This window comes from Excalfactoria chinensis, chromosome 2, assembly GCF_039878825.1.
Source record: "Excalfactoria chinensis isolate bCotChi1 chromosome 2, bCotChi1.hap2, whole genome shotgun sequence".
In the NCBI taxonomy this organism is placed as follows: domain Eukaryota; kingdom Metazoa; phylum Chordata; class Aves; order Galliformes; family Phasianidae; genus Excalfactoria; species Excalfactoria chinensis.
Genome location: NC_092826.1, coordinates 124,991,046 through 125,011,647, shown reverse-complemented (window position 1 = coordinate 125,011,647; position 20,602 = coordinate 124,991,046). Strand labels below are relative to the sequence as shown.

Here is a 20,602-nt window from a genome sequence, read left to right as displayed (position 1 = left end):
CCTAACCGCTGCCTGTGACGTCACCAGCCCTCCCACCGCGCCCCGCCCCGCCCCGTCCCGGCGCGTTGCGCGGAGCTGCGTGCGGAGCGCGGAGTGCGGCGGGGCCGGGCCGGGATCAGCCGCCGCTCTCGGTGCTGGGGGCGCCGCCGGCCCGGGGGAGGAAAGAGAAGGGAAAAGCGGAGCGGGCGCGGCACGCCGTGATTCTCGCGGGGTCCTTTCGCTTTTCTTTCCTTTTTCTTTCCTTTTTTTTCCTTTTCTTTTTTCCCCTTTCCCTCCTCCCGTTTGACGCCGCTCCGGGGCTCCGCGGCTCCGGGCCGGCCGAACTGCGGGCTGAGTAACATTGCGGCTCGGAGCGGCTCCCACCGACACCGGCTCGAGCTCCCGAGGGCGGCCGCCGGGACCCCGCGGGCCTCGTGCTGCTCCGCGGGGCTGGGATGTGGGCCGACCTCGAGGGGCCGCCCCGTGCGGCGGGTAACGGGACAAAGCTGTGCGGCACGGCTCGGAAAATTCATCGGAAAAGTTCGGAGAAGTGTAAGAAAGTCGCCCAAGTTTTAACCCCCGGCTGCGCTCAGCGCCGCTCGCGGGATCGGTGTCGGGGCCGCAGAGGGCCCCGCGCCGCCCGCAGCCTTTAACGCCGACGTCGCTCCCCGGGAGCAAACAAACGGAGCGGGTTTGGGGAGATGAGGCGGCTGGGATGGGATCGCCGGGACCGTTTGTCACAAAAATAGTTGGGGAAATTATCGCCATGTGGAGCCGGGCAGGGAACAGCTGCTAAACACATTGCCGTGCGCTTAGTTCTGTTCTGAAGTGAGCCGAATTGCAAATAAATAAATAAACAAACGGTGATGAATGGCTCGCCGGGTTACTTTCCAAAAGCAGCTGCGCCGATCGCCGATCGATTCATTTCTCTGTTTAATTGAAGCCGACGTTCGGAGCGGCGCAGCACCGCACCGAGCGGGGACGTTGCGTGGCCGCAGCAGCGCACGGGGCGGACGGCACCGCGGGGGGAAACGCGGCTGCGGAAACGTCAGCGGAGTTCTCGCAAAAGTACCGAGAACGGAAAATCTCTGATGGCGGTGACGTCGCCGTGAGCGGGCGCGTCGGCTTCAGAAATAAACAGGGACCGGGGGGACGGCCACCGAATGTCCCGATCGGTACCGCGTGCTCGCTTTCTGGCGGCTGTGCCTTACCGTTGCCTTTGATTCCTCGGGAAAAGCGGCCGGAGGGTGCCGGGAAGCAGCTTTTTTTTCCCCGGCCCGGTGGACGGTAACGGTATTCGTGGAGCTCTGGAGAGCCGAGGCGCGGGGCGGTGGCACGGCCGGGGGTGCTCCGCGGCTGTCGCCTCTCAGCTGGTGCCCCCCGACAGCCCGTGCCCGGCGGTACCGCTATGCGGCCGCTTCTATCACGACACCGGCAGAAAGAAGGCAACGTGTCCCGCCGCACCGCACGGCGGCCACGGGATGTCCCTACGGGATGCCCCCACGGGGTGTCCCCGCGGAGTGTCCCCGTCCGGCAGATCGTTCCGTCTCTGAGCGCAGATAGGTTTGCAAAAAAGAGATTTTAACGCGTGCCGGTGGGAGGACGACGCGCACAGACCGGGGTTTCCCCGCACTGTTCGGGGTTCGGGTGATAGGCTTGTTGAATGGGGGGGCACGAGTGGTCAGACTGTAGGGGAATGAGACGCTCCATCGCTGAGCGGAGCGTGTGCATCCAGCGATAGGTCTTACACTACAAGAGAAATATTTGAACCGTTGCAAGAAATGATTTAATTTTGCAGCCCAGGTCGGCTTTATCACGACCAGCCCGGCTCCGGGCGTGACTCCATCAGGGCTGTCCCGCAGTTGCTTCTGCTACCGCGGTTCCGCACGGCTCTCAGAGGCTCTCGGTGTCCCGAGGTGCCAACCCGCGCTCCCGGCAGCGGATTCCATTTGTGGGACCCTCCTATGGAACGAAGTGGTTCTGTGGGGCGAAGGCATCGACGTCGGGGCACTGGGAAGAAGATTCCTCTTTTTTCCTCACCGAAGAGGACATCAGCATTTGTCTCCGCGGTTCCACCATCGCACGGCTCCTGCCGGTGGGGTGCGGTGCGTCGCCGCCGCGGTGGGCAAAGGCAGAACAAAAACGATGAGAGAGAAATTGATGGGAAATGGGCAGAGTGTTTCGGGTTGCCTGCGGGATGGGGCCAGGAAATGCCAGCCGCTGGGGCTCAGCCCTTTTACCGCCTGCGGATGGTTGCACCCCTGGTTTCCTGCGGAACCGCCGGCTCCTACGCATTGCCATCAAAATAATAATTATTATAATACAGGATAAATATTTTTAGTCCGTCCAAAACCGAAAGCCGGAGCCGCGTTTGTTCGGGCAGAGGAAAGGAACGAGCTCTCCCTTCGTGTCCACCGCTGAGGTTACGGTTGCAGACCGCGCGCTTCCCGCACATCCTTACGGGGTCCCACGGTCTCTTCGCCCACCCCAGCCCCGGGCTGCAGCCGCGAGCAGCTCGCAAACGAACGGGGGAAACTCAAAATCTGAGCGATGCCCGGCGCCCGCCCCGTCCGCCAGCACCACCGTTGTCCCCGCCGCTGGAAGATGGGGACCCTCCGGCGACGTGCCGGTGTGCGGGAGAAGGTGGAACGAGAGGCACCGGCAGCAGAACGAGCTGCAAATCGCTGTCGTGTGGTTGCCACTAGCAACAAACCAGCTGCACAGCCTGCGAGCCCCGAGCACCTAGCGCGGAGGTGGCGAGGGAAAGGCCGGCGCGGGGGCTGTCGGGCTCTGCGGGCGCCTCGCGAGGGGACACGGGGTGCTCTGCTGCCGGCTGCGCGCTGCTGCGCGGGTCCTGCGCGGGTCCCTTTCGAATCTGGCGGAGCGCGGGGGAAGTTCCGCAGGCGCGAGGCGGGAGAGCTGCGCAGGCGCAAAATGGCCTCTGCCCGGGCGGAGGCCGCGCTCCGCACCGCTCCGCGTCGGCGGAGATGCGGCCGCCCCGGTACGGCCGGTATTGGCCCCGCCGGCGCGAAGTGGAGCGATGCGCGGCCGCCTCCCGCCCCGTCTGCGCGGCCCCGAGGGCGGCCTCCTTCTCTTCGCGGTCCCGAGGCTGTGCCCGGTCCGTGCCGCCCCGCCGCTGCTGTTCGCCCTTCATTCTCCTTCTTGTTATTGTTGTTTATTATCACCGCGGCTGTAAAACAAACGCGGCTCCGGAGAGATCGTGAAAAAGAAAGTTTGTAGTTAAATGAAGGAAATCCGTTTCAAGTACCCAGAGTAGAAGCGAGGACGTTAAAAATTAACAGCGGAAACAGGAAACACTTGGCTGGGTAAACATTGTCTCCAAATTTCACCCTCTGAGCATCGGGGGGGGCGCGAGGTGCCTCCGCCTCACCGGCCTGAGAGCGGTGCGGTTCATGGATGGGAAGTGCGGGAGTTCCGCGGGCCCCGCCGGCGGCCGGAGGGGGGTGGACAGAGCCCCGGGCTCGCGGGACAGAGCGAGGCAGGGGCGAAGGACGTGCGGGGTGCGGGGTGCGGTCCCGAGCCGGGCCGGTCGCTCCTCGACCTGGAGAATCCGCAGAGAAACGAGCGGGGCATGACCGGGCTGTCCAGGGCGAGCAGCACGTCCTCGACGGCTGCGGGGAGAAAGAAAGAACAACGGGATTCCGCCAGGCAGGACGCCTGACGTCCCCACCTGAGCGTTTCAGAGCCCTCTCCATCACCAAAAAGCCGGGAAGAGCCTCTCGGAAGGGAGCGGGGTCCCCCGCATCTTTCCGTGTCCGCCACAGATACGGCTCCCAGCCGGACGGGACACAGCTCTCCTACCGCAAGGCGCTCCCCAGGAGGAACCCGACTCCTCACAGCCTCACTTTCCGGCAGCCTCCTGCCCGCTGCCCCGGAGCTCCTCCTGCCACCGCCCCGCTCCGATCCCGGCAGCACCGCCATCCCCAGAGCACGGTTGGGAGCCTCTGGCAGCCAGGATGGGCGGAAAGTTCGGACTGGCGAAAACAGAAAGACCAGCCCGCACCGCGCCCGTCCCTGCTTTTATCCGGCCGGGTTGCTGAACGCGTTCCTACAGTCCCGCGAACTTCGGCTTTTCTTCCCCGATCCCAACAAACGCAGCGCTGGGGATGAGCAGCCTCCTCTCCTCCTCTCACGCACGGTTGGTTGGGAGCTCTTTTCCATCAGCGGGGACCCGCTCGCGGTGCCGCAGCCCCTGCCCGCAGAGGATCGCCGCGCAGCGCCCTGCTGAGTTCCGCGCTCCGCTCCCGGACCGAGCCCTGCGCGGGAGCGTGAGAGGAGGCGGCTGCGGGAGCGACGCGGGAGGGGCTGCGGCGGCCGTTCCGCTTCTGGCGGAGGAGCGGGGAGAAGACAGAGAGCTGAACGGCCCTCGGAGGGAGGCATCCATCCGTGTCACTGCCTCGCTCTGCACGGAGACTTTACGACGAGAAGTTTGATTTAAACTCTGACAGCTGTGATTTTCAGCTCCTCCCGGTTCGAACGAGCACCGTTCGGTGACCACGCTGAACGCGCAGCGCTTTGCTTTAGGTTCGGGGCTGGGCTTGACGCGTATCTCTTCCGACAGGACGGAGCGGGTAACCGACAGCCGAGGGAACCGCGCCGAGACACGGCCGTGCGGAGCACCGTGACGCCAAAGCCCGGCTCCGCAGCTCCGCGCCGCTCTCCCCCAGCCCGGCCCTGTCCCGCTCCTCTCCCTCTCGGCGGTGCCGCACGACGCGTGGCTCCCTGCGGGGGCCCGGCACACCGCGGCCGTGCGCTGAGAGCGCCGCAACCGGCGCGGCACTGCCGGAGCCTTGCGGGGCCGCCACGGCACCGAGCCCTGCGGGGCCGCCGTGGCACTGCCGCGCCGCTCTGCTCGTCGCGCGGCTTTCGTCCGCCCCGACAGCCCGCAACGAGAGCAGTACGTCTCCGACGCCGCGTTACCGACAAAGTTCATCTGCTCTTTTTCAATGAATTATCCCTTTTATTTGTTTATTTCTTTGATCAACTATAAATGAAAGTTATTCGTGTATATAAAACTGAAGTTTTTTACCGTTGAAATCGAACTGTACATGTTTACTACAGGAAAAAATATCAACTCTTGTTTAACAAGACATTATACATCAATAAGCAAGAACCTTGTGGAGGGTTTGCAATCACCTGGTCTATAAAAACAAGCGGGACAAATAACAGCAATTTATATGCAAAAGTAATGATTTAATGACTATAAGCAAGACAAAGCAATAGAATTGTGCTTCTTTTGCAGACTGGAGACAATGAAATGTTTAACTACAATTTCCCCGTACAAACATGAAACAATATCCATATAGAATAAACACCCTCACAAATGTATAACTGGTGGGTGATGAACACACACGAAGTTCGACCAAAGCAAAGCACAAACTGAAAAGTGTTGCGGGCCGTTCTGTTTGGTGTCGGAAAAGTCCCTTCTGCTGAACAAACCGCACCCTCAGGAGCCCCCAGGAAACGCGGCCCTCACCGAGGAGGCATTCTCTGCAATTTATCGGAAGGATTCAAGTACCTGTTAAGCTCTAATGAAGTTAGTACTGTACCATATACATATATATTAAAAAGAAATTTAGATAAAACGCCTTCACCCAGCCAACCGCTGGCTCCTTAAAATTTATACCAAATAGTTTATGGCTTCTCGAGTGATTCCGTGTGCTTTTAAAAACACAGTCCCCACCGCACCGAGTAATAAAAAGGCAATCAAGCACGTCAATTTCAAGCACGTCAATTACTTTCATCTCCCTTCACTTTTTTTTTTGTTGGGTTTTTGGTGGATTTTTTTTTTCTTTTTTTTTTTTCTTTTTTTGGTGTTTTTTTTTTCTTTTTTTTTTTTTCCTTCACTTCATCACTTCAACAACATTCGGTAAAAAATAAACCACACCTGGGGAGGGGGGGGGGAAAGAAAGGGGGAAAAATAAAAGACAAAGGCAGTCAAATGCTTTGGGGATTGGCAATCGCCTCCAGGTTAGCGGAGCGGTTGTGCTTCCTCAGCGCTGCGGCTCTATGGCAGTGCGAGCAGAGCTCAACCAGGCGGCATCTGCAAGGGTCGAACTGGTTCTGAAATTTAACAACCATATCATGAGTGCATGAAACACAATATTTTCTTTATAGTATTTATAAATATATCATACAATACTGTTTCCTGTTATGTCATATACCAATATGGCATTGTACAATAAGCATAATGCCATCTGATTCTTACAAAAGCGAATCATTTAAACAAGTCAGTAAATAAAACGGTAATACCCGCTTTTAGGCATACAGATTGTAAAACTGAAGTTTACTTTTCGTTTGATCGGTTCTGCGCGGCAACAGAGAATTAAGGATGCAACATAAGAATCAAAATGGCTAATACGCAAAAATTGTTATTCACAGTGACATGGCTACATATATGCATTATTCTATGCATATCCTTTCTGTTTCGTCGAATTTCAAGATGAAAAAGCACTTGCTTTCTACAGGTTCACAAAACGGCATAATAACAATAACAATCGAAGAGAACGCGGTGGAGGAGTTAGTCTGGGTTAACCAGCTACGTCCCAGGGCTTCTACCAGCTCGGTCGGGCTGAGGGCCCCGCAGCACTCAGCACACCCAGGTGTCACTTCTGTTTGCTTCCCGGTCCTTTGGAAACCATTTACATTTCAATCTCGCGTCGCAATTAACGTCCACAGCGAATGTCACCTAGTTCGCCTTTCATAGCCAAGTTCAGTGTCACTACAAAAGAAAGCAGTTTGGACGAGAGTCACGTGTATTAGCATCTATAAAGCTGTAATGGCATGAGAGATCTATAGAGAGGAGGGTCGAGGCCAGGCCATCAGCCGGACGAAGTGGCCGAGGAGCCATTTATGGAGGATTTCCGCGCTCTGTTGGTGAAGGAGGACTGATGGTTGCTGCCAGGGCTGCTGCTGGTGCCGTTCATGGTGCTGGAGATGTGTGGGAACTGCGGGTGGGGGGACTGGACCGGCGTGCTGGGGCTGGGCAGGCAGGAGGAGGTGGAGGGCAGCCCCCCAGCCGGGCTGCTGGCCTTGTCACTGCCGGAGTCGCTTTCCAGCTCACCGCTGTTGCTGAGGCCTTCCCGCTGATGGCCAATCTTCATTCGCTTGCAGGTGGGCCGCACGCGGTACTTGAGGGGCAGCGGGCCATTCTGCAAGGCAAGAGACCCGTCAGAACCCCAGGTACCACCCTGCCACACCGCTGCGTGCCACCGAGTCATTACCCGTCTCCAGGTGTAGATGTAGGCAATGTCCATCAGCGTGTAGTAGTCCTTCAGGGGCTCCTCCTCATACATCACGTCGATCTGCCGGGAGATGCAGCCCAGTGTCAGTGTGCAGCTCTGTGCCGAAGGCAGCCTCTGAGGGCTCCAAAGCACCGGGCCCAGCACACAGGCAACTGGGAATTTTCACATATACTAAACAGATTAATTAATGTCTTTACACCTCTATAACTACAGCATGGCCAAAGCCTCCATGAGGCATTTTAAATAATGCCCTGGATCCCACCAGTGCGCTGCCAACTCCACACAGACACAGCCAGAAACCCAAAGCATGTAGGATGCCAGCAGCGTTAGCAGGGATGGAGCAGTGAGGTACCTGGAACGTGTTGGGGATATCCATCTTACTCCGCAGGAACTTTCGTAGATGCATCACTGTCATGGCTGCCGGGCAGCGCAAGTATCTTTTGTCATTCACCTATCGGCACAACAAGGGACAAGGGTCACCAAAGCTGCACTCTTAGCACCATAGGTGATATTTTACAAATGCACATTGTTAAATTAAGAAGTGCAATAGGGCAATTTCTGCTCTTCTAAGGGACAGCAGAACGAGGTGGTAAATCACAGCTCCAGGAAAAAATCATTTCAAAGCAACTGATTTTACAAAAAAATAGACTGACACCTCGCACTACATCCCTCTCAGTGTTGCACACGCATAAGAGGCCGACTAAATAATAATAATAATAATTAACAATAATGCATTACAAAATTAGATGAATAAATAGATGAGGTTCAGCTTTAAAAGCGATGCTGCCAGCACTGGTTACTTGCTGTTTCTAGGAGCTGGCAGCTCGCAGGGCTGCAGGCAGCCCTCAGTGCTGGGAGGTGAGCTCCTTTTTGTCCTGCACACAAACCAGCTATTTTTCCCCACCTACAAACCCAGGAGGAACTGCTCATGGCTGTGCCACACTGCCTCTGGGGTAAAGGAAACTTATTTACCTCCTCCTTTGATTTTTCTTTCTCTTTATTTCCTTTCCGTTCCAGTCTGTGAGGAGAAATGAAACAATTACAACAAATAACAAAGAGCTGCCATCGGTCAGGTGAGCGTTAAAAAACTGCCATTCTGGAACTTGCCTGTTCTGGTCAAAGAACTCAATGGATAAGCTTATTATCTCGTCGTCTGTTATAATTCTTTTGTCTTCGTCAGCCACTTCTCCCCTGTCTTCATTAGAGCCATTGGCAGCTGCGCAGAAATTTCCACAATAATTTACATTTTGAAATTCAAATCAGGAAGAAGGGCAATTCTCGGTGAGGAGGGGAAAAAAAATCCCCACGGTGAGATTACGAAATAAATCTACCCAAGCGCCAAAGCAGCAAACTTTTATCATGCCGAATTTACTTCTTAACATTCCACCCCGACAACACAGCGCTTGCGAGTTAAAAAGGAAAGAGCAGAGCACCGGGGGCAACGCGACATCGATTAGGGTCGGGAGAAAGAAGCTTTTACCATCAGCCGACGGATGAGCAGCATAGAAATCCCTTCTTCTTTTCATTTCATCTGGGGAAAAGCACACGTGGGGCATCAGTACCTCCCTGCAGCTCCCGGCAGGGATGCGGGTGAGAAGTTCTGGGCTCGGGGTATTTCTTTTGCTTTTTGGTACTTACTTTTGAAAAGGCCCGGTACCAGCTTGTACACAATATCCTGGAGAGTTTTATCTGACCTGGAAAGAGGCACCGAGCACAACACTGAGAGCATGAAGCGGCATTTCGATGTGAGCGGCAGCTCCTGGCGTGTAACCTCTGCCAACAACAGGCAGGACTCCCGGCCTCGCGGGAGGCCGCCCATAAAACGCAGCTTACAGGAGCTTAAAATCAAACTAACGCCGCTCTGAGCACCGCTGTAAAACCGAAGCCGGGTGTACCGCGGCACCGCCGCCGAAAAATCCTTCTGCCCAAACCTGCAATTCCTCCTCAGAAAACGAGGAGCGGCAGAAAGGAACGGAGAGGAGAAAACGCTTCTGGCAGGAGAAGCGAGCTGGAAGGGGTCGGCTTTCGGCTGCCGGAGGTCCGGTAAGTTTGGGGGGCTGAGGTATGGCCGTGGGAAACGGTAAGCGGCAACGGGAGCTGCGGGCACAGCGACGCGCGGGGCCGGCACCGTGCCCACCGCAGCCTCCCTCTGCAAAGCCCGACGGCACTCCGCTCGCAGCCGGCGGAACCTTCAACTTCCATCAATGACAAAACTCCAAAGAGAGCGCCCGGCCGCGAGGCAGCCCGTAAATTCACGGCTCCTTTCAGATTGAAATCGCGACGCAGAGATAAGATCGCCCAACGGCGCGGCCGCCCCTACCTGATGTTGAGCAGCGGCCGGGTTTTGTGCACTTGGACATCGCAGATCGGACAGTACTTGCTCGTCTCCAAGTACCGCACGATGCACGTCTTGCAGACTGCAAGGCAAACACGGGAGCCTTTAGCGATGGTCGGAGGTGACACCGAGCATGCATAGACACAGAGAGGTGCGATCTCCTCAACTATGCGGCCGGGAATCGGCCATTGTCAGCAGCGCGCCGCTTAAGCTAAACAAATACTCAAATCGGCCGCGATTAACATGAAAAGGCGACGCTTAGAGCACATATATTGCGCCTTTAACAAAGACCGTAGCGCAGTCGCCAGGACGAGCCGCGGTGCCGCGGTACTCACAGGAGTGCAGGCACTCGATGATGGTCGTCGCGTCGATGAAGTACCCGCCGCACAGCACGCACATGAGGTGCGGGTTCAGCTCGGTGATTTTGATCCTGGTCGTCCGGTGCATTTTGGCGCGGGGCGAGGCGGCTCTGCAACACACACGGCCGGGGCGGGCCGCTCAGCGGGGCCGCGTCCCAGGTGCGGGGCCCGGCGGAGGGCGGCGGCGGCGGCGCGGAGCCGGGCCGGGCCGTGCGGGGCGCAGCGCGGGGGGCGCGGGGCCGGCCGGGCGCAGCGCGAGGAGGCGCGGCCGCTCCCCGCCGGGCGCGGGGCTCGGGGCCGGGGCTGCCGGGGCTGCCGGAGCGGCGCGGCGCGGAGCTCGGCGGGGCCGGCCGGGCACCGGGCTGCCGGCGAGCAGCACAAAGGGGAACCAGCGCCTCCCGGTGCGGCTGCCCTGGCATTTCCGGAGAGCGGGGAGGGGAGGCGGGGGGAGGGCGGGGGGGGGACACGCACCTCGCGGCGGGGCCGGGCACCGGGCGGCGGGGCCGGGCCGCGAGGGGGTCCGGGCGGCCGCGGCTGCCGCTCGGTGCCGATCCGGATCCGCTCCGCTCTCCGAGGGGGTTGCTATAGCAACTTACACTTACACTTGGCATCCTGCCACCGCTGGGAACACGCGAGAGCCGGGCGGGGGGGCGGCCGGGGGGGCGGGCCGGGCCGAGCCGAGCCGGGCCGGGGGGTGGGACGCGGGGCCCGGGGGCTGGCGGAGGGGGTGGAGGAGCAGAGCGGCCCGCGGGGGTCTGGGAGCCCGGCGGCGAGGGGAGGGGACGGGAGGGAGGGGAGGGGAAGGGAAGGGCGGGCAGGGGGAGGGCGGCGAGAGGGGGGCGGGAGCCGCCGGGGAAGGGGGGTTGGGGGGGGGGGGGGGGGGGGGGGGGTTCGGCCTCGAGGGGCTCGGGGCGCGCTGCGGGGCCGAGCCGGGCCGAGGCGAGCGCGGGAGGCTCCTCCCGAGCCTCGGCCATTTCGGATCCTCGCGGGGGCCTCTCTCTCTCCACGTCGACTCGGGGCGAGGAGCCACCGCTCGCCCCCGCCGCTCCCCGCCCGTTCCCGCGCCGGGCACCGCGCCCGCGGCCCCTCCGCTCCCTGCCTGCCTCCGACGCTCCTCTCCTCTCCCTGCCGCAGCGCTCCGTCTTTCTCTCCCCCCTCTTTTGTGGCTCATCTGAACGCCTCCCGCGGCCGAAGCGGAGCGGGGCTAAGTTCCGCAGGAGGGGGTCAGAGGCTCGAAGCGCCGGGCGAAGGGATGGGACAGAACGCTCGTCCCGGTCCTTACAACCCTCCTCCTTTTGAGGCGTGGAGCTGCGCACCGAGGGGGGAAAAATACAAAGCCCGAACCGACCTTAAACGGTACCTCCGTGACAACACGCGAGGGACCATGTGACCAGACCATTCCTAAAGCTAAATCAACACCTTGTCAACACGACGCGGCGACGGGAGCGAAAAACAAATGTCATCTTCACAGCCTGAAACCCATAAAGCCCATCGGGTGCAGCGGCACCGACGTTCCATGCGCACACACTATTGAAAACGAGAGGGGACATGAACCGGAGGGAAAAGCGCTCCGCGGGAAAACGCCCCACCGGCCCCGGCGGCGGCCCGGCAGATCGCTTTCTGCCCGCCGGACCCGAGCAATGCCGCCCGGCACCGGCTCCCTCCCGCCCCCAGCGCTGCCCCCCGCCCGCGGTTCGCGTCTGACGCCGCTCCCCGGGCTCCGCGCGGAGCCGCCGCCCCTCGGGGCGCTGCTCCCGACACCGCGCAGCGCGGGGAGGGCACGCACAGCGCTCCCGTGGGCTCCACGGTTCGGCCGCGCTGCCCCGGACCGGGCACGACGCTGCCCGAGAACAGCGCACAGCGCCAACGAGCGACCTCAGCACGGAAACTTCTGCTGCTGCTGCTGCTCCAGGAGGAGCTCCAAACGAGCTCCCCAGTACCAAACCGGAGCGAGCAGGCACAGAGAAAAGCGAAGCGTCCAAAGCACCGGGTGAGCCCGGCTCCTCACAGCTGCCCCCTACATCGGGCAGCAAAGCGGGAGCCCTCCCCGCTGTGTTCCATGTGAATGGCGCTTCCAGGGTCCCCGACCCTCCGCTCCGCACTCCCAAAGCGGCACCCAGAGCTGCTGTGCGGGGGACACGCAGCGCCCTACCGCGCTGCCAGCCCGGTTCTGGCTCTGCTTGCTCTGTGCTCGCCGTTCCCAACCGCCCGGAGGAACCTCAGCAGGAAGCTGAGCAAGGATTCCTCCCCATCCCTGGCGCTCTGGGACCAACTTTTAAATACACCGACGCGTTTATTTCACTCCTTCATAAATGGAGAAGGACTGAATTAACCCTAAAATGTGTTTCGTCGACCCTCCCCCCCCCCCCCCCCCCCCCCCCCCCGAAGCGAGGGATTCACCGCCTGCAGACCGCCCTTGTCAACGCTGTGTCACCCTGCTATCCCCGCCCGACGGGACCACCACCGGCATCGGTCCCTGCCCCGCGTACAAGCCCCACGCACACTCGCACACGCAGCCTCAGCTTCAGCCCTGGTTTTGGGCAGCAGTGAAACTCCTTTGGATTTTTCCAGCCCGCGGTGGCAGCGGATGACGAGGTCACCCGGCAGCTCCGGGCCGGGACAACAACGTGTGCATTTACTCCCGACACATAAGAGTGGCCCGACCCAAACACTGGGAGATAACACCCGCCGGGAGCACACACTGCCCGCAACCGATTATTGAGAGGCCTTATACGGATGATGTCAAAATGAAGAAAACCAGAAGGGTACTCTCCTGCTCAGGATCAGCGGCATTATCACAAATCTATAAACGCGACCGACTCCCGAACTCTGCCTGACGGTCCCCGACGGAGCCCACGGGCAGCCCCTGGCCGAGACGCCCCACTCTGCCCCCGCGGTGCCTCGAGGAAGGACGGGACGGCGCTTCCCGCGGGGGCTCCGAGTCCTCGCCCTGCAGCCAGGGAATAGCCGGGGCAGAGAGGAAAATGACCCGTCCTTTAAGCAGCCGACGTGGTCCCGCGTTAACTCCGCAAAGCGTCCCCTGGAACCGCCCCGAGGTGCTCTCAGTGCGCCGGGGACGGCCGGGGCAGAGCTGTGCACGGCGCGGTGCCGCAGCCCCCATCCCGGGGACGGCCCCCCGAGGCTGTTCGGAGCGCTCGGGGCTCGCAGCGGTGCTCCCAGCGTTTCCCGGCCGGGAACGGGAGCACAGCCGGCCAGGTCTCCGAGCTTCGTGGGTTGCGGAGCAGCGAGCAAAGTTTCTAAAAGCTGAAAAGCGCCCGTCCGACTTGCACAGAAACGCGCTTTGCTCCCCCCTTTATTTTTACCTGATTTTTCGCAAATACTGACAGCGCCCCACGGCTCCTGCCCGCCTCTATTTTCCGCCAGGCCACGCACCCGCACACACCTCCACAGCCGTCCGCCCGCGGCCGTCGGGGGCCCCACGCGCGGCGCCGCACCCGGCGGGGGCTGCACGCGCGATCCCCTCCGGGGCCCGAGAGAAGGAAACCTCGATCGAGCGCGGCCCCGTCCGCGGCTCCGTCCCTCCGCTCCGGGGCTCCGCACCCCGCACGCCGCCCCGAAGCCAACACTGAAAACCGCGAGCTCAGCCCAAAAGTACGGGAAAAAAAAAAAAAGAAAGAAAAGAAAAAAAAGGAAAAAAAAAAAAAAAAAAGAAAAAAAAAAGTTCTGTCCCGGCGCTGCCCCCCGGCGCCCCTCGCAGCGGGGTTACCCCAAACTTCGCCGTTTTCTGCACGGCCGGGAGAGAGGAGCCGGGAGCAGCCGGGGACCGCCATCTTACCGCCGCCCGCTCTGCCCCGCCGCTCGCCCAACTTAAGTTAATAACACTCGGTGCGGGGCGGCCCGCAGCCTAACAGCCCCCGCGCGGGGACCGCCGCCCCCCAACGGCCCCGTCCCTATAAAACGGCCGCGCTCGGGGCCCCCTTCGCCCCCCCCGGCCGCGTCGATCGCCGAGAGCCCCGCGCTCGCTCGACCCGGGCGGCTCCGCGCTTCGCGATCGTCCCCGTTCCGTCAAAATCTGCCTTTAAACAAAGGGCGCCGGGGCCCGGCCGGCAGCGGGGGCCGCAAATACGAATATTCCCCTCGGGGGCCGTGCGCGCCCGAAGCCGCTCGGGGGCTCCGGGGGGAAGAAAGGAACTAAAATCGGGCGCCGTGGGCGCGTAACGAAAGCGGCCGCCCGGGCCGCCGCCGCCGCCGCCGCCGTGTGTGTGTGTGCGCGCGTGCGGCGGGCGCGGGGCTGTCAGCGCCGCTCCGAACCGCGCCGAGCGGGGACGCCCCGCGCCCGCCGCCCCCCGGCGCCCCCCGCCCGCCCGGGGTTACCCCGCCGCATACGTACCCGGAAAAGGGAGCCGGCGGGCGACGATCGGGGCGGCCGAAAAAGACAATGAAAGTTAAAAGTCGTTCAGCAGAAAATGAATGTGAGCCAAGCGGCCATCTTGAAATGAACTGCAGACGCTGTCAATCGCGAGGAGCGCACCAACGCCGCCGCCGCGGCGCTCCGCTCATGCCGCCCGCGGGACCGCCGTGTCCGCGCCGCTCCGCCGACCCTCGGCGCTCCCTCGGCGCCGCGCGGGGCCGCGCCGGGCTCAGCCGGCCGGGGGCCGCCCGCTCCGGCCCATTGTCTCGCCCGCTCCCCCCCCGCTCCGCCGCCCGCTCGCCGTTTTTTTTCTTTTTGTTGTTTTTTTTTTTATTATGATTATTTCATAGTTGGTGGCGGGGGGACGGGGGAGGGAGGGCGGAGGAGGGAAAAACGCGAGGCTGAAGGCGCACACTGGAAACTGACACCGTCCCCAAAATGGCTCGGAGTTCGCCCGCCCCGCCAGCGTCACGTGGGGCTCCTCATTCCTTAAGGGTGGCCTGGGAATTAGCGGCGGTGCGGCCGGGGCTCGGCCGCCTCCCCGTGACCCAATCCCGCACCCGGCCGCCTCCCCCCCGCCCCCCCGCCCCCCTTCTCCTCCCCCGCTTCCCGCCGCCCCCTCCCCTCCCCCCGGCTCTGCACGCGCCCGCCCGCGCGCCGCCGATGCCTCCTTTTCGCCGCCGCCTCCCCGCCCCGGCCCGACCCTCGCCCGGCCCCGGCCCCGCTCCCCGCCCGCTCCCGCTCCGCGCCCGCCGCCCCCTCCGCCTCCTCCCCCCCGCCCCCTCCTCCCGGCCCACCCCCCAACCCCCACCCGCGGCCACGCGCGTACCCCCCCCCCCTCCGACCCCTCGGGGCCCCCCACGCGGCACTTGTTGCGTGGCCCTCCCGCACCCACGCGTGGGGCAGCGCCAGGCGGGGCCCCTCCGGTGGGGGGGCGGTGGAGGCGGCAGGGCCCCGCAGCGCGGAGCGGGGCTGCGCCGGGGTCGGCCCGCTGCCCTCCGTCGGGGCCCCCTCCGCGCCACCCCGCGGGGGCGGCCTGACCCGACCCGTCCCGCGGCGCCCGCGCTCCCCCCGGCGGCAGGTGCGAGTGGGGGGCATCGCCGAGACGGAGGGAGGGAGCCGACGTCGAGCTCCGGGATCGGCCCAAGGGGAACGCGGAGCGCGGTGCAGCCGCCGGCCCGTGCCGATACCGCGCCCTCGGGCGTGGGGAACTGAGCCCAAGCGGTACGGGAGGGGAAAATCGGCTTTAATGGAACCCGAAAGAAAATACACGGCATATAAAAGGGGGGGTGCTCTGCAGACACAATGGTTGAAGCAGTATTTAACAAGAAAAGGCAGTATTTTCAAGAAAATATAACAGGAGTGAGGAATACCGACTGCATATTCCATCTAAACGGGTCTAGATTCACGTCTAGAAATGGTTACAAAATGGTCTGGAACAAGAGATGTGCACAGAGATGTGCACAGAAGGATGTTTGCTGTTGGGAATGTTCTGACGCGGTGCCCGGCTGCCCTCGGTCACAGCTGTGTTGCTCTCTCCAGGCTCTTGGCAGCGTCCTTCAGCTTCCCGACCAAATCCTGGGAGAGGGAACACCTCAGGATGAGTTTTGGAAAGGTCAGCGCGTGGTGCCACGGTGCCCTCTGCGCATGGCAGCAGGAGATAGCCCTCAGCTCCCCCTCATCCGTTGGGCAACGCAAGCGATTCCATTTCTTGTACTTTTTCTACTGTAAAATAGGGTGGTACTCTGGAGCTGAAGGACAATGCCTTGTCACATATACGACCTACTAACATACATTGCTGTCCTTAGCACAGCAGTACAGCTGCAATGGCTGCTGCACGCCGCTGCTCTGAGCACCATAAGCACTTCTCCCACCCTGAAAATCCCAAGTGCCATTCTGCACGGGGACTATCCCGTGTGCCAATCCTGACTGGGGCAGCCACCAACCCAAGCACCGGCACTGGCAAAGATGCCTCCCAGTGCCTCCAGTTCACTCCCTTTTGAATAGGCGCATAACTACAGCACAGAGCAGAGCTCAGTGTTTGCTTCACCACGCTGCTGGTGTGTCACCTACACATGGACACTGGCTTCAGCTCATTCCCTACTTGGAAGCATGGCATTGAGCTTAAGTCATTGAGCTGCTTCCTTCAGCCATTTCCCTGAACCACTGGGATGAGGGTTTGGGGGAAGTGATGCATTCCCTCCCAGACACATGTGACAGCATGCTCACTACGTGGGTACAGAAAGCAGCACATGCCACTGCAATCAGTCACTTTACAACTTCAGTGAAGACCGTGACCACAAGTGTTGCACAGCAAATTCGCCCCTACCCTCCTGCCTGTTGACGTTGATTTGGTTGGTTGGTTGTATTTTATTTTAGAATTATTTGTACCGTTTAATTGTGATGGGAAAAAAAAAGGCGTTAAGAGATATTGCCATCCAGAGTGGGGGTCAGGCAGAGAAATGGGGAGGGGGGAGGTACCTGCAGCTGCTCCATGGTGCAGCTGAAGTTGAGGTCTGTCTGTGATCCCACACCGCTGTTCTGTAGGAAACAAAACCAAAGCAGGCTGCTTTATTGCAAAATGACATCAGTGGCAATTCTTCCTCGGGAGGCATGTGAGGAGCGCGTACCTCGGTGCTGAGGGTCAGCAGGTAGGTGGGCTGGTAGGCTCGGTGCAGCTCGTGGGTCTGCGGCAGAACAGTGCTCAGCACAGCAGGGCCGGGGCAGAGGGGGGGTCCCACAACCCTGTGCCCCCACCCTTACCTGGATGCGGTACGCCAGGCGCCAGGACACGTCCGTCACGTGGGGGGGGGCCCGGCCTATGCTGGGAGACAGACAACAGCAGGCGGTGCGGGAGGGGCTGAGCCCACACTGCCCGCCTGCTGTATGCAACACTGCTGCAAAGGGTCACAGCGACTTAAAGGGCAACACGGGAAGGAGGGGGGAAAGTTTCTAAAGATGTTTTCTACTGTTTGTTAGAAATACAATAACAAAGAGTAGTCACAAAAACAAAACACGCACAAAAAAGTAGCATGATGATATGGATGAGGGGAGGTGTGCCTGCTGCTCCCCATGCACTGCTGGAGCCGCCACCCCCTGCAGCCCTGTGCCCACTTACCTCCCCAGCAGCTCCTCCAGCGCCTCCCGGTTTTTCTGGAGAAAAGGGGGGAAAAAAAGAAAGGCAGAGCAGAATACATTTGTAGAACTCGAACCGACTGCTCCAGGAGAAAGAAAACACCGACGCGTTACAGCAGGGCGCCAGACCTGGTACTCGGTGCAGAACTGCTCGATCCGCTCCTTGTCCAGCTTGCACTCCTCCAGGCACGCGCTGCGGGACGACACAGCCACGGGCAGCCCCCCGTCATCCCCGAACCGACACACACATACACGGAGCCCCGCCAGCCCCGGCGCTGCGTGGCGGCGTTACCGGTACCTGAGGGCCGCGGGGTCGGCTCTCTGCCTGCCCGCCTCCAGGATGCAGGCGGCGGCGGCGGCGTGGCACTGCTTCAGCACCGCGGGGTCAACGTCGCTCAGCTCGGGGTCGGCTGCGGGAGACGCGGAGCTGCCAACGCTGCCGCTCGCCCGCGGGACGGCGCTTCTGCCCCGCGCCGCACGCTCCCTCCCGTGACCCGAAGCCGCGTCCCGCCCGGCACCGCTCCTCTCATCGGGGTCGCGGGCGGCAGCGGCTCCCCCGGCCCCGAGCCCGAGAGAAACGCGGAGGGGCGCGAGCAACGGACGCGGCGAGAGCTTCAGCGGGCGGAGGAGCAGGGCGGCCAAGTGAGGGGTCCGGCCGGTGGGGACGGCCCGGGACTGCCGGTGGGGCGGCAAGCCCGGGCCGGCGTGCACGCACGAGCACCTATATGCCTGCACAACCCCGTGTGCGCACCTACGTGCATACTGGAGCAACTACGTGCACGCGTACCCCTACGTGCATGCCCAGACCCACGTGCAAGCACACCTTCATGCGTGTGCACACACACCTGTGTGCGTGCACGTCCCTCTGTGTGCACGCACTAACATCTATAAGCACGCACACCCCGATGTGGAGTACACAGGCACGCACGTGGCTCTGTGTACACGCAGACACCCCCAGGTACACACACTCCTACACGCACGGACAGTTACACGCGCGGACAGCCCCACGCACGCACAGACGCCGGTACTTGCGGACAGCCCGAGCGCACGCTCACCCACCCACTCGCACACACGCACCCCCAACCCCGGCGCACGGCACACAGGCGGCCCCGCCGTCCCACGCGGAACCCGCCGCCCGCTCCCGCTCACCCACGGCGCCGTGGGGCTGCAGCACGCCTCGGAAGGCGGCGCGGAGCAGCGCGGGGTAGGCGCGGCGGGACAGGCGCCGGGGGTCGCCCAGCAGCCGGCAGCCGCCCTGCGCGTACGCCGACAGCTCCATTGCGGCGCCGTGACCTTCGACACGCGCCCACGTGACCGCCGCCGCCGAGGCGGAGCCGTGGCTGCTGCGCCCCCGGCGGGAGGAGGCGCCGCCGGGCGGGGAGCGGAGCCGGAGCGCGGAGGTTTCCGCCGGCCGCGGCTCTTCCCGCCCGGGGCGGCGCGGGGTCGGGCGGCGGTGAGCGGACGGCGCGGAGCGGGACGCCTCGGGCTGCGGCAAACGTGGCCAAATCCGTGCGCCGTCAGCCCGGGCCGTGCCCTTTGTGGGGCTCAGCGCTCCCTTCTGCACCGCGGCTCCCCGCTCCGCGTGCGCGTTTGTTGCGCCGGGCCGGGCTGCGGCCCCGTTTCGGACGCGGGGTTCTCTGTCAGGGGGCGAGAACGCGAATTTCCGAGCTCGGCGCCCAGCTGCGCTCGGGCGGAGGAGGAGACGAAATCCCGGCGCCCGCGGGATCGGGCTCCCGGTTCCGAGGCGCTCCGCACGTGTGTCCGCGTTAGGCCTCGCGGCACCGCCGGGGCGGACGGCTCCGTTCGGTGCGCGCTGCGCCGCCGCCGCGCCGCTCAACCGCTTCGGCGTTGCGATGAGCCGCCCCTGCGTCCGCGGAACGAGCGCGGAGCCCGGCGGGCGGCACTGCGGGCATCTGCGTTTTGCCAGCAACCGGGAAGGCGTGACGGCGGCAAGGTGGGCTCGGGAGCGGCCGTCCTGCGTGCCGTGGCACCGCTGTCACATAGAGACGCGGCGCGTAAGAAAAGACATAAAATGGAGGAGAAGAAAAACCATAAAATGGAGGAGAGGACAAAGCTCGGAGCCGCGGATTTACGAAGGTGCCGAGACCGCGGCTGTGAAACGGGATCGTAATAAAAACATGTCAGAAATGTGCACGCGTGGCATGGCTGCGCGCCACGGACATCTCCTCCCTCATCATCCACAGCGGGTGGAAAGCCATAAATTAATATCTGGCTTCAAAGACAAATTGGTGTGTGCAGGATTCCTCCCGGCGCGGCGCGGTCCGCCTCGCTCCTTTCAATAATTTTCATCAGCAGATTTGTGCTTTCACTTCCCTGCCCCACCTCCCGGCAAGATCTCTTCTCCCCTTTCTCCCCCTCCGAAAGGAGCACGATGCATTCACGCTGTCAGGCTGAGCAGATTTCACCGCTCCTGCACAGTGTTTGCACCTTCTAAACCCGGTTCATTATCATTTCTAAGAGGAGGGGAATGTCTATCGAATAAAGAAGCTACAAAGGAAATTCATTAATATCTGAATATTAATTAATCAGTGAAACAAACCACCCCGGTCCGTGCAGGCTGCTGTTTTCCCAGCTTGTTCTTCATTACTCAGAAGAAAATAACGCAGCTGTCCCAGGTGAAGGGAAACCACGTTGTGTGTCAGGAGCGCTAATTCTCAACATTTCAGAGTTGCCATAAGCGTTTCTGAAAACTCCCGGAGCTGCATGTTTTCCCCTGTCCATTGCTTTTTGCACACTTAGAAGGTGGGAACATAAGGTGATGTTTCTAGCACTGATTTTATACAAAATCGTTCCTGACTTCAAGGAGAGTTTCAGCTCTGGAGCAATGGGCTGCGCCCAGAACCTTTGGTTTAGGTCAGCAGTGAGCCTACTTTATTATAACGTATGGATTCGACAAAGGAAAAAAAATGTTTGAGTCAGAGAAGCACATTAAGTAGCAATTTACTATTGGTTGTATTTCCCGCTGGATTGATTTCTGAAGGGAAAGCTCGATGGTTACATTTCAGTCCCTGATAGTATTGCAGCATCAAAGAAAAGGACCACACAGACCCAAAAAAGGCCCAGGAGAATCCTTCACGTGTCTCTGGTACCAGTGTGCAAGGCAGCAAAGAAGCTCCTGCTCTGAGCCAAGCCCTAG

General features: G+C 61.4%; 1 protein-coding gene and 1 pseudogene across 1 annotated transcript; both read right to left on the bottom strand.

Annotated features, from left to right (window-relative positions):
- Positions 1 to 5,840: 5,840 nt before the first annotated feature.
- LOC140247928 (uncharacterized) lies at positions 5,841 to 18,762 on the bottom strand. Its single transcript, XM_072328129.1, has 19 exons — positions 18,595 to 18,762; positions 17,744 to 17,855; positions 17,575 to 17,638; positions 17,429 to 17,463; positions 17,074 to 17,134; positions 16,941 to 16,997; positions 16,792 to 16,851; positions 15,833 to 15,888; positions 15,140 to 15,554; positions 14,290 to 14,408; positions 9,915 to 10,048; positions 9,565 to 9,661; positions 8,883 to 8,938; positions 8,725 to 8,775; positions 8,352 to 8,460; positions 8,217 to 8,262; positions 7,597 to 7,695; positions 7,224 to 7,304; positions 5,841 to 7,151 (listed from the first exon to the last, which is right to left on the bottom strand). The coding sequence occupies exons 1-19, from the start codon at positions 18,722 to 18,724 to the stop codon at positions 6,822 to 6,824; spliced, it is 2,112 nt and encodes a 703-aa protein (XP_072184230.1). The 5' UTR covers positions 18,725 to 18,762; the 3' UTR covers positions 5,841 to 6,821.
- LOC140248323 (uncharacterized) lies at positions 12,566 to 13,849 on the bottom strand (annotated as a pseudogene).
- Positions 18,763 to 20,602: the final 1,840 nt, after the last annotated feature.